This window comes from Conger conger, chromosome 5 (genome assembly GCF_963514075.1).
Source record: "Conger conger chromosome 5, fConCon1.1, whole genome shotgun sequence".
Classification (NCBI taxonomy): Eukaryota; Metazoa; Chordata; class Actinopteri; order Anguilliformes; family Congridae; genus Conger; species Conger conger.
Window position 1 is genome coordinate 57938706 of NC_083764.1, and position 13174 is coordinate 57951879.

The window sequence follows — 13174 nt, forward strand, 5'->3', positions numbered from 1 at the left end:
AGCAGGAGGCGCTGGATCTCAGGAGGAGTATTATATAGATGTGTGTGTGAGGAGATTTGACGCTGCTCCTCCTGTTTGGCAGGAGGCGCAGGATCTCAGGAGGGGAATGTATTATATGGATGTGTGTTTGGCAGGAGGTGCAGGATCTCAGGAGGAGTGTATTATATGGATGTGTGTTTGGCAGGAGGTGCAGGATCTCAGGAGGAGTGTATTATATGTATGTGTGTTTGGCAGGAGGCGCGGGATCTCAGGAGGGGAGTGTATTATATGGATGTGTGTTTAGCAGGAGGCACTGGATCTCAGGAGGAGTATTATATAGATGTGTGAGTGAGGAGATTTGACGCTGCTCCTCCTGTTTGGCAGGAGGCGCGGGCGAAGCAGCAGGTGCAGGAGCTGGCAGCGATGGAGGCCCAGGCGGTGCAGAGGGAGGCCGCACTGCAGGTCACAGTCACCTCCCTGCAGAAGGAGCTGGAGCGACTGAAGGAGGCGCACCACGTGGAGGTACCCCCCCCCCCCCCCCCCTTTCCTCTTTCATCACCACTGCTGAATTTAAAGTGGGAAGCCTGAGGAAGTGTGACAGAATGGGGTTGGCTTTGGCTGGTGTCTCTCGAGACTTAACCGATTGGTTACTCGCTTGTTCTGTATTCGGTCCAAGACTGAGAGGATCATACATGCACCACAAAATGGCGGCTTAACCAAACAAGCCTCCCAGCCGTGCAGGGCGCGTGCGCTTTAACCGGCAGCGTTGACCCGATGCAGGGAGATGCAGGGCTCGTCCTTGTGCTGTCTGCAGAGCCCATTTTAACCTCATTCCTCTGGAACGTCCGTTAGAATGTACAGACATTCAGTTTCCTCTTTATATCGGTTGATGGTTTCGTGTAACCTTGGAGAACTTTCGTTTAGAAGATCAAGTGACTCATGAGACTGCCCGGCCTTGCAGAAATGGGAACACAGTCCAGACTGGTGCTTTCGCTAAAAGGAATAAAACCTTTTGGCCGCCCACACTGGACAGGGCTGTATGAGAGACAGAATTTGAGATCTGCTGTGAGACTTTAACTACCCTAATTCTAACCGTGTTAAACCGTGTGCCGTGTGTGTGTGTGTGTGTGTGTGTTCAGAATGGGTGAGGATTATGCCAGATGGTTTTTCCATAAACACAGCAGCGCTTTCAGCAAACCCAGCAGTTATTATCTCATACTGTGGGCTTCTTTGTCCCCCGCAGTCTCCGTTCTGTAATGTGAAGGGTAATAATTCAGTGTCTGTAAAGTGTTGGCCTTGGTCTCTCCAGGTCTCTTTTGTACAGCAGTGGATGTGTGTTTCTAAGTGTGGAGCTGGTGTACAGCAGTCAGTGTGTATGAATAGTTTTGAGCTGGTGTTCGGGTGTGCAGTAGTCAGTGTAAAGTGTTGAGCTGGTGTTTGGGTGTACAGTAGTCAGTATAAAATGTTGAGCTGCTGTTTGGGTGTACAGTATTCAGTGTAAAGTGTTGAGCTGGTGTTTGGGTGTACAATAGTCAGTGTAAAGTATTGAGCTGGTGTTGGGTATGCAGTAGTCAGTGTAAAGTGTTGAGCTGGTGTTTGGGTGTACAATAGTCAGTGTAAAGTGTTGAGCTGGTGTTTGGGTGTACAGTATTCAGTGTAAAGTGTTGAGCTGGTGTTTGGGTGCACAATAGTCAGTGTAAAGTGTTGAGCTGGTGTTTGGGTGTACAGTAGTCAGTGTAAAGTATTGAGCTGGTGTTGGGTATGCAGTAGTCAGTGTAGAGTGTTGAGCTGGTGTTTGGGTGCATAATAGTCAGTGTAAAGTGTTGAGCTGGTGTTTGGGTGTACAATAGTCAGTGTAAAGTGTTGAGCTGGTGTTTGGGTGCACAATAGTCAGTGTAAAGTGTTGAGCTGGTGTGTGGGTGCACAATAGTCAGTGTAAAGTGTTGGTTGAGGCTGTGGTGTTGAGTTGCTGCGCTCTCCGTCCCGCTCTCCCAGACGTCCAGCCTGCAGCAGACCCGGGCCCACCTGCTGAAGCTGTCGGAGCAGGGCCGGAGCTCCCAGGAGCAGCGGGCCGAGCAGCTGGTGGAGAAGCTGCAGTGGGTGAGGGCGGAGCTGGAGGAGGCGCAGGCCAGAGCAGACGGCCTGCAGGAGGAGCTGCGGTCCCGCCAGGAGGAGCTGCAGAGCGCCAGCGAAGCCCTGATCATCAAGGTGCACCCCGCCTCTCTCTCCTGTGTCTCCTCTCCCTCCTTACTCTTTCTTCTCTCTCTCTCTCTCTCTCCCTCCCTCTCTCCTCTTTCCTGACACAGTTCCAAGTGTCAGACATGACCACATAAATAAGAACTTGGACTCTGTTGGTTCATCTGATTAGAACAAACAAAGCTATAAAACTTGGCAGATACACATGAAGATGGCTAAGATACTGTTATAAAAACAGAATAAACAAGTTGAGTAACAGCAAATGAAAATGGCAGTAAATGGAGTCGTAGGCTGTGTTTGAAACCGCATATTTGGCGTTCTACTCGTACTTCATTTGAGTGAAAATCAGCCGGAGCTGGTCTGAGTAGTACGCCATTATGCGGTTTGGAACGCGGCTGTAGCGCGGGCTCTGTAATGGCGGCTCGGCTCTGTAATGGCGGCTCGGCTCTTTAGCCTGCGTTTCCTGTCTCCAGGAGTCAGAGGTCACGCGTCTGCAGGCCAAGATCTCCAGCTACGAGCGCAAGGCGGACCTCCAGAACGCGTCTCTGCTGTGCGAGTCTGCGTTCCAGCCCCCTGCGCCGCTGCCCTCCCGCCAGGAGGAGGCGCCCTTCTCCGACTGGGCGGACGAGGAGTCGCTGGGCCTCCCTCCGAGCGTGAGGGCCTGCCTGAGGGAGCACAGCTGGCAGGGCCTGAGCCGGCTGGACACCTCCTCGTCCTCCGAGCTGTCCTTCAACCCGCTGACGTACGCGGCCAGCGAGGACACCCTGCTGGGGCCCCCCGGGCCCCCCGGCCTCCCCGGCCCGGAGGACACCTTCACCAGCATGCTCCAGTTCCTCAGCCGCACCGCGGCCGCCCAGGACAGCGCCCCCTCCTGGCTGGGCAGCTGCAGCACACTGTCTTCTGAGTGCCTGGTGAGGTTGTCCTGCTCCTGCTCTCTCAGTTTCTCTCACTCCCTCTATCTTCTGTCACTCTCTCTCTAGGTCTTCCTCTCTGTCACTCCTCTGTTGCCCTCCCTTTTCTTTTTCTGTCTCTTTCCCTTCTGTCTTCTTCCTCTTCTCTGTTGCTCTCTCACTCCCTTTGTCTCACACTCTCCTTCTCTCACTCTCCTCTCCCCTCCCATCTCTATCTCCATCTCTCTATTGCTCTCCATCCATCTCTTTATCGCTTCATCTCACTGCCCACCTACATTTCTCTTCCATCCCTCAGCATCTCTCCATCTTTAAACATTTTATTTTTTTTACATTTTTTGAATAACAAATTTTTCCTTCCTCACTTTGGAAGCTCCTGCCTCCATCTCTCTCTCTCTCTCTCTCTCTCTCTCTCCACCCCCCCTGTAACAGCACCTGTCTCTGTCTCTGTCCCTCGCCTGTCTCCCACGTGTCTGTGGGTCGATGATAAAAACACAGTGAACGTTGAGACGTCCTGGTCTGTGCTATCAGGGCCTGACACACATGCACATAAAAGCTGCTTATTCAGTCTCTTTCATTTCCAGAAGGGCCCCAAAGAAGCACACCGCAGTTCTACAGGGGATGTCTAACCGAACACCCGTGTGTGGGCGAAATAACCATTCAATGGGGCCAACGTGGTAACATTTCAAGGACACTTTCTTTTTTTTCTTTTTTTTTTTCTTTTTTTTTTTTTTGCACTACCTCACTGGTCTGACCTTCTCTACTGTGTACTAAACAACTCCAGTATCGTTGTGCATCATCTGAACTGAAATTGCTGAACGGAACAGCTACAAAAACTGCATTTTCTACTGAACTCTTTCTTTTGAAGTGTCAATTATTTGACTAAGTTGCATATATATGCGTGCGTGTGTGTGTGTGTGTGTGTTAGAGAAATGCTGAATATGATTTTATACCCTGCAAGTCTTCTGTGTAGGCAATGTCACTGTTGTCAACGCCAACTGTCTTGAATTTTGGTTGAATCCAAACCTTTCATGACCATTTATGGCAGTCATTACCTTCAGCTTGCAATATGGCCTATCAAGTGTAGCATTCTGTAGTAGTTGACATGTTTGTAAGGGAACCTAGCTCACATGCTGTAACAGACTGGATTTTAGAATGGGTGTGTGTTTTATTCAATTCCAGCTCAAATTTCTATCGTTCTAAGCTGTTATGGCAGTCATCCTTTGTGTACTGTGTCTTGACCATAAATGTTTTTTTTCATGGAAAGTTGTTAAATAATTTTTTAAGTGAATAAATTATTTTTGTCTTATGTTTTTACAGTGCGTTTTTGCTCAGTGGATGTTCCCAGCTGCGGTTTATGTCCGTCTGATTCTCACACCTCTAGTTTCCTAACTGTCAGCATGAACAATGAAATTCTTCCATAGTTTCTTTGTGAAATGTGAGTTCATTCCTCCTTTTACTTCTGCTTGGCTTGTACAGAAGTGGGCTATGTTTGGCCGTTTGAAATCCTTATTGGTCATTTACCCACAACCAAAGTGTTTGGTTGATCTGACCAACCATTTCAGTTACCCCTGTCCGGACCATGTCCTGTAACTGACTTTAACATTCAAGTCGTAACAGACATTTTCCAGAGAGAGTGTGTTCTCTTGGAGGCCCCAGTCAGGTATAAATTTAGGCTGAATGAAAATCTAGCATTTAAGAATGAATCCTTGGCTAAAAGTATACACCCAGGTGCCCGCTAGCTTTGCTTGGCTAAAGCAGAACTGCTTCCATCTGGAGTCACTTCACAAAAAAAAAAAAAAAAAAGAAATTGTACAATAAGGTCTGTGTGAGAATAAGCTGGTGAGACAGCTGCATGGGTTAGGGGGGGGGGGGGCACTGTCTATGTTGCCATGGTAACATTAGTGGTGGGGCCAGAATATTAGGAAGTGATTATGTTTCAGCATCTGCATTGGACAAAGTAGTTTCCACCAAGTAAAACGAATGCAATTCTGAAATAACTTTTCTTTATATCTTTTCAGACGACAGTAGATTAATTAGCACCATTTAAAAAATTTTTTTATTAATAAATAAATTTTAAAAAAAGCACTCTGTGTTTTACTCCGTACAGTAAGACTGCAACGCCCTTAGGAGTTGAGCCAGCTTGCATTTGACTTGCAGGGCGGCGGCGTTTCGTGAGCCCTGCAGTACTGGTCTTGCATGGCTGCTGGGCGCTGTTGTTTTGGGTTGGGCTGCTGTCATAGCGCTGCAGCCGCTGGCTGTAAACAGCCTTGGCTGACTGATCCTCTGCAACCGCCGAAAGGCACTGCCTACCGCAGACACGAGCAGGGCAGCATGTGCACACATCCTGCCTGTGCTTATGTCGTTGGCTGGGGGGGGGTATAGAAGTGCATCTCGAAAAATTTGAATATCGTGGAAAAAAAAATATTTTATTCAAAAAGTGATATATTCTAGATTCATAACTTTATATTAAATATTTCAAGCCTTTTTCTTTTAAAAAATGTATAATCTTGATTACGTCTTACAGGTCATGAAAATAAAAATCCAGTATCTCAAAATATTTGAATATTATATAAGACCAATCAAAAAAAGGATTTAAAATACATATCATAATAATATCGACCTCCTGAAAAGTTTACCTTCATTTAAAATGAATTAAATAAATGAACTTTTCCACGATATACATTTTTTTTTAGATTGTGTGTGTGTGCGCGCGCGCGTGCGTGCGTGCGTGTGTGTGCAGAACATGTAGCACCATACTGAAAGGAGTGACAGTGCGGCTCTCGCTGCAGGCAGCCTGTAGCTCATGTATCCCTCCAGATGGTGCGTGGGCCTCTCCTGCCCATATCCCTGCCACACCGTACTGGAAATCAAACTCCTATCCCCAGGGGTCCGTCCATGAACCAGGGTCCGAATTACACAGCTAATATTGCCAGAATTATTGCCAGAAACTCGGCCCCCATTATAGAGATTCCTCTGTGTATCAAATGTACTTTGCAGACGTGTGAACGAGAGGGTGTAGTTTGTTTTGCATGGAAGAACTTGCCAGGGAATGCGGTAGTCGAAGAAGCCCCTCAAGGTGTTGAAACCGGGTTTGGCATTTTATTTTTTTTCAGTCTGGCAGTTTCAAAAGAAGAGATGTGGTTTGAGGTTCATATCATGCTTGCTAGCAGAGTTTGTTCCCTTCAAAGTATCAAAGTAGTTTTGTTCCCTTTTCTTCTAATGGAATCACCAGTTTTCAGTTCTTTAAATGCGTTCTCGACACTATACGGTATTTGCATTATGGTGGTGTGACCATAATGCAAATACTTAGGGTATGTTCATCTTCCCACCTGTTCAAGTATGTCTTTGTTTAGTGTGGCATTAAGATCCTTTTTTTTTTTTTTTTAAACCTTAGTGGTGTATTCATGGTGTGAAATGACATACAGTGCACACACAGTCGTAAGATTTCAAATGTAAACCAAGCATGACAAACATCAAACAAAAGAAAGAACCAAGCCCAGTCTCAATTAAGATGTTGCAGTTGATTGTAGGACTTTCAGCTGCCATTCAAATAAATGTAATATTATTTTTCTATAGTTTTTTTGCGAAGTCCTTTTCAATGTGGTGTTTGGTGTGCAGAAGTGACACGAGTATGCTTAACTTGTGGAATTTGTAATGCGAGTTTACACACATTTCCCTATTCTCCTGCTTTCTTTATGATTAGCTATGGTGCAATATTCTTTCAAACGTTTACTTCACTGTTGCTGAAATAAGGATGCTTTGGTAAGTAAATGTTAAGAAATAATATAAAAATAGAACTGCCTTCTTAATATTTAGAATATTCATTAATATTGACTAATGGGAATAATTGGCTTGTAGTCTACATTGGAATTGATATTTCCAAGACACCACAGAAAGGAAATATTATACTTCATATTAGTTTTAAACTGCTTCAAGAGTTTTTGCAGCAATCGGAGGCATTGCGTGAGCTGTTGTTTTCTGATGGCGTGCAAACTTGAGGAAGTGGTTTTGCTGGTTTGCACAGCAGACACAGTAAATATATGTATGCCATTTCGAAGCTTCTGTCAAGTGTCAGAAATGAGATGGCTTGTTTTCCATCTGGAGAAAATAAAAAATATCTTGAATGATCCAGCAATAATCTATTCTTTACCAAAATCATCAGAGTTTGGTTGGATATGGAATGCTGTTCTGTTTTCGTTCTAAATTTTAGTTTGAGCCATTTGTTGAGAAAAACCCTGGTAATTATGTTCGTTAGAAAAACCGATAAGTGGGTTAATATCTACTTAATATCTGAATGGTTTATTGGTCTTATACTTGCATTCATTATGTAAATCTAGATCATCTGAGATCAGTTAGAAGTGCCGATACATTTTATAAATATAAAAATGAAAATCGAAAGATACCTTTTCTTGCACAACAGCATTTTCCAACATAGGATTGGAGTTGGTTTTGTAAAGTACAATTATAAGCATTACATTACATGCATCCCATTAATATTTCTTCATTTCAAGGTTTGTTGCAATCCTAGAAGAACTGATGAAATCAAGTAATGTCACAGACTGTTGTTGAAGCGTGTCAGAGGTTTTTTCTGTGCGATGGGGGGAATTTGTTGTCATTTCTTCCCATTGCTTGACCCTCTCCCCCATTCCTCCCAGTCTCCTGACAAGCTATTATCCAGGCTAACCTTTGAAATTGCACAGTGGGAGCTAGAGCCTTGGCAACAGTTTCCATGACGAAAACCCAATGGCTCATTGACCTTTGGCCTTGCCACCGTATCCAAGGGCACAGCTTGTGTCCAGCGACAGTTCAGGAAAACTCCTCCCAGCGATGACTTCCCCCTCAGCACCCTTCCTCTCTCTCTTTCTGTCTCTCTTCCTCTCTGCTGCAGAGCATACCCTCTATCTGCTGCCATTTCTCCCCCCTTTCAGGCCTCTATCTTGGCTGGTTTTATCGCGGCTGGCCTCTCATTGTGGAAGCTGGCGCCTAAAACAACAGTCTGCTCACTTTCCATGGCTGTTGATCCGGCTCACTTTGTGGTGGTGCCGCTTGCCATTCAGGGGGGGTTTAACGGTGAAGGCACACATTATAATGACATTATCCACGGCTCTGGTGACCTAACATCCTGTGTCTGATTCCCAACCCTGTTCCTGAAGATCTACCGTCCTGTAGGTTCAAACCAACCCTAACAAAACAAAACACACCTCATTCAACAACTAGAGATATTGTTGTTCTGCAAATTAGTAGAATGTGGTGTGCTAAAGTAGGACTGACATCAAAAACGGCAGGACAGTAGATCTCCAGGAACACGGTTGGGAACCACTGCCTTATGTTTGCTCCTTGAATGGTTCAAGTAATATTACAGGCAAGCTTAAGGAACTAAAACGGGGGGGGTTGAGGAAAAAATGAGCACACATCCACCCACAATGCAAGCAAAAGACTGTAACCACTGAACTGCTATAAAGCACTTGAAAATGGCAGTTTCGATTTTTTTTATATCTTCTTTGACAGGATATTGGAGACAGCTGTGCAGATGCTAGCTGAACGGACTGAATGTTCTCTTACATAAGTTGCTCTGCATAAGCATGTAATGCTTTGTCATGAGCTTGAGTAACAAATCTGTCATATCATGCCTGGGATAAGGAGTGTAATTTGAGTATTCATTACAGTCTACAGTTCAATTGATGGCAATTGAGATTACACAAACCTTGACGTGTTTCCTGTGACACTAACCGTGTGTGAGGACGAGATTAGCCATCATACATCATACATTACTCCTGCTGAGATCCTGGTGTAAAGTCCAGGCAAGTTTGAAATTACCAGCTGCCCGCTGTTTCAAAACCTAGCTTGAGCGGTCTGTCCTGTCAATCAGCTACCAGCCTAGCTTGTGCAGTTTTTTCTGCAGGGGAGCTTTCTTTTCTCTCTGGTGATTTAACTCTGATGTGAGAACAAGTATCCCTTGGGCCGTTGAAGGGCATCTTTTTTTATAGGGCTTATAAAATGGCCGCCCATTCCAGTTGATGGAGGAGTTCCCTGTAAGAGACTTCACACATAGTATGTGCTATCACTATGAGCTTGAAGAGATTAGCTTCACTAGATGCATAAGGATTTATTGCTCTGTTTCATTTTCACTCCTTCATGAATGAAGAACAGTTTTATATTAACTGAAAACAGCAGGGTCCAATCTTATCGTAAAAGGGCCAATGTGTATGCAGGTTTTTGGTTTAGCACAGCACTAAGATGTCTGATTCTACTTTTCAAAGTCTTTATTGAAGATGGTTATTAGTTATTCAGTAGAATCAAGTGTGGTACTGTTGGACTAAAACAAAAAAACTGCACCCACACCGGCCATTTTTGGATTGGTCACCGCAGACTTTATAATCACATGAGTAATTTTCATATGGAAAGCTCTGGTCTCTAGTGAGACATGAACTAAGAAACTATGTTATAAATAATATATAATATTTAAAGAGGGAGAAGCTGTTCTGTTTTGTTCCCACTTATTCTTGGTCACAGCAACGTGCATAGACCTGGGTATTCAATTTCACAAGGAATACTTTGGCTGGCTGGGACCTTGGCACCCGCCCAAATTTGTCGTGGAATGTGGCTGTAAAGGCAGTGTAGTTAAAATGTGTTTGTCATGTGACCACTGGACCTCAAAATCCATTGTGTTGCCTCAGAGCCAGTCTCTTCCTGTAGGCAGCCGTAAAGGGGCATTAACTTCTTATATGATGTCTGCCTGGCAGCGAAAATGTTTTCATGCTTGCTCTGCGATTTAGAATGGCCATTTGCATCTGTCCCCTTTGGGTCCAGGGCTGGGTGCCTGTGCAGTTGGTGCATGCAGACCACATTCAAAAGAGCAGCTGCTGTAGGGCAATAATGCTGGGATGCCTTCGTTACTTAAATCCTCCCTCCCTGGGTGACGGTAAAGGCGGTTATCTGTCACCATGCGTCACTTTGTCCATTCTGGCACATTCAGCTTTTGATGGGAAACATATGGTGCATCACTGCAGCGAATGTACGGTTATTTCGTTTACATTTTTCATTAGAGACTGCACCTAAGTGCCACAAAATACTTTTATTTCCTCATAAAAAGACAATGTTTGATCCCAAAGGATTTCAGTTTGGGCCCTTTGATGAAAGGAATGATCACTGGCTTATTGATAGGTCGTCCGTTGAATAAGCGAATGATATTCATGCGTTTGGTTGCCGCCGTAATGGAGACATCACTGTGCAGTTTAATAGATGCATCTGGGAGAGCAATCACAGGTGATAAATGTTCATTGTCGTGATGTGCTACAACGCTTAGAGTAAAGCTTTTCTGCAGCGGTTGTTCTTTTTCTCTGCGTATTGGACTGCGGCAGGAATCGTTCCAATTGAGGTGGCCTGTGCATATCGGGCAGCTTACCTTGATGTTGTAATTGGTATTGCACATTGTGAACTTATTTTCCAGCAAATGAAGGAGGCAATCTTGAAACAGGAAGGTACTAGTACTACTTTGTATGCGAGATTTTCACGTTGCTAAATATTTGACTTGGTTACTTTATGGGTTTTAAATTATATTTCCATTAGGTTACATTACATTACATTACATTATTGGCATTTGGCAGACGCTCTCATCCAGAGCGACATACAGTTGATTAGACTAAGCAGGAGACAATCCTCCCCTGGAGCAATGCAGGGTTAAGGGCCTTGCGCAAGGGCCCAACGGCTGTGCGGATTTTATTGTGGATACACCGGGATTAGAACCACCGACCTTGCGTGTCCCAGTCATTTACCTTAACCACAACGCTACAGGCCGCCCCATATGATGTATTATATATTATATATTATATATTATATATATATGAACCTGATAGGTTCCCCAATCCCTGTGCCGTGTCTTTGTATGTTTGTATTCAGTTTGACATTTTGAAGAACATTTCAAACAATCAGTTCGATCCTATTTTGCATATTCGTCAGTGTTTAGAAGAATTCTGCATACTTGCCAATCTGGTCTGGGAATATTTCTTCCACCTGTCTACTTTGCTCCCAGGGTTAATGGAGATTATGTGCCACTCCCTTTGATTATTGCATCAGCGTGCCAAATACACTGGCTTCAGAAAGTATTCAGACCCCTTCATTTTTTGCACATTTTATTGTGCTGTAGATTTCATTTTAAACTGATAAAATAGCCATTTTTTTCCCATCAACCTACACTAAATAATCCATATTTGTTTTTGATAGATTTGCTAAAGTTTCTACAAACATGTTTTCACTTAATCATTATGGGCTATTGAGTGTAGATTATCCACTTAAAACTAAATCTACAGCACAATAAGGTGTGCAAAAATGTGAAGGGTTCTGAATACTTTCTGCTGAAATCCTTCCTGTCCTTTCCTGTTTATCTCCCTTAGAATGACAGATTCCATCCTTGTTTTGTCTATATGCAAAAATGGCAACACTTATCCATAGAATTTCTATGTGTACATTGTTTTATTGTGTGACTTGTGAATGGTGATGCCTGTTTAATGCAAAGTTATTTTTGTACACAACAGGCAACCAAGAAATGTTTTATCAAATCTCATGTCCCTTTAATGATAATGCAGTTTTTTTTTTAAGGGAGCTACACTCAGTGAGCACTTTTTAAGGTATTTATTAGACTTCTACTGCTGTAGTGCATAGTGCTGTCTCACTATGAAGCATACCGGGTAAAAGCAAGGCAGTTCAATTACAAAATCAAGTTAGAAAGGAATGAGCTTTTATGCCCCAAACCTCCTGAAGTAAAATGCAGGTACTTGTCCCTGATTGGGTGACAGGCAGACCAATACACATTATTTTGTATGCATATGATGTGACCAAGGAAACCAAATGGTAATTGTCAGCAAAGCAGACAGTGAACCCCCCTTGATCATTCAGTATGGGCTTCCTAACCCCCTTAGATCATTCAGTACGATTGAGGTGTTAGATGACCACCCAAGGGCAATGAAGCAGGAAGTGTATTCTTCCCTACACTAGAGACTAGTGTGCATGAAAATGTGCATGTGCGTGAAAATCCCAGAAGATCAGCAGTTTCTGAGATACTCAAACCACCCTCTCTGCCACCAAAAATCATTCAATTTTTTCATTGATGGTTGACATGAACATTAACTGAAGTTCCTGGCCCGTATCTACATGATTATAGGCATGGCACTGCTGCCACACAATTAGCTGATTAGATAATCACATGAATAAATAGGTGTAATAAAGTAAATCCTAAAAAGGTGCTCAGTGAGTATAGATGAGTTCAGAGCTGTTCAGTAGCTACAAACCTATATACTGCATCTAAATGCAATTCACATCATGTACCAGGAAGCAACCCACTACACAGGATGTAGAAATCTATCTTCAGAAAAAAAATGTGGTTCTGAGGCATTGTGTGCAGATAAGAAGCTGCAGAAGCGTACTGCACAAAAGTTAATTTTCCATCTGTTATCAAAATGAACATTTCCATTTTTTCCATTTTATTTCAGCCTTAACGTTTCTTATACCCATCCATGCATGATGACATGAAAACAGTACTATTCTCTGAGACTATTGAAGCATGTTCGGTTTTTTCCTGCATTGCACACATTGAAAACTCCTAATATATGCATTTCCGGAAATGTGTATTTCATCAGTGGTTGTAAAAAGTTAAAACATATTAAGTTTGACATAAGTATAGCCTATATGTAGCTGTATATTGTCCCATAAACTCAATTCAGTATAGTTTAGTGAAGGCTTTAAGTCTGCTAATGTACAACAAGAGTGACTAGAAAGCCCTATGAAAGTGTTTCTCAGTTTTAGTCTGGGTTCGCTTTAGAAGAATGAATAACTCCTCTTTGATAATGTTGTAATTGTACACAGGACAGGGCTCCTGTCTTGTCCAACATTTCCTCAAAGGAAGTAGAAGCAGGAAGTTGCTTTGTGGATCAAAAGGGATTTTATTCCCAAAATTTGGGATCATGGAAAACTTTCTAATTAAAAGGCGGTGTGTGTATAATTTTGGGAAAGTGGATTGGAAAGATTCTTTTCTTTGAAGTTAGCTGAGCAGCAGGAAAGACTTCGTGCTGTATTATTATGTTGTGATAGGA

General features: G+C 43.4%; 1 protein-coding gene across 1 annotated transcript in view; it reads left to right on the top strand.

The window, feature by feature from the left end:
* The window catches only part of ccdc18 (coiled-coil domain containing 18), a 36046-nt gene extending 31848 nt beyond the window's left edge, over positions 1–4198 (top strand). Inside the window, exons 25-28 of the mRNA XM_061242914.1 lie at positions 364–501; positions 1975–2187; positions 2649–3086; positions 3668–4198. Coding sequence (XP_061098898.1) covers positions 364–501; positions 1975–2187; positions 2649–3086; positions 3668–3712 — 834 coding nt within the window. The 3' untranslated portion in view covers positions 3713–4198. The remainder of the gene's footprint in view (positions 1–363; positions 502–1974; positions 2188–2648; positions 3087–3667) is intronic.
* Positions 4199–13174: the final 8976 nt, after the last annotated feature.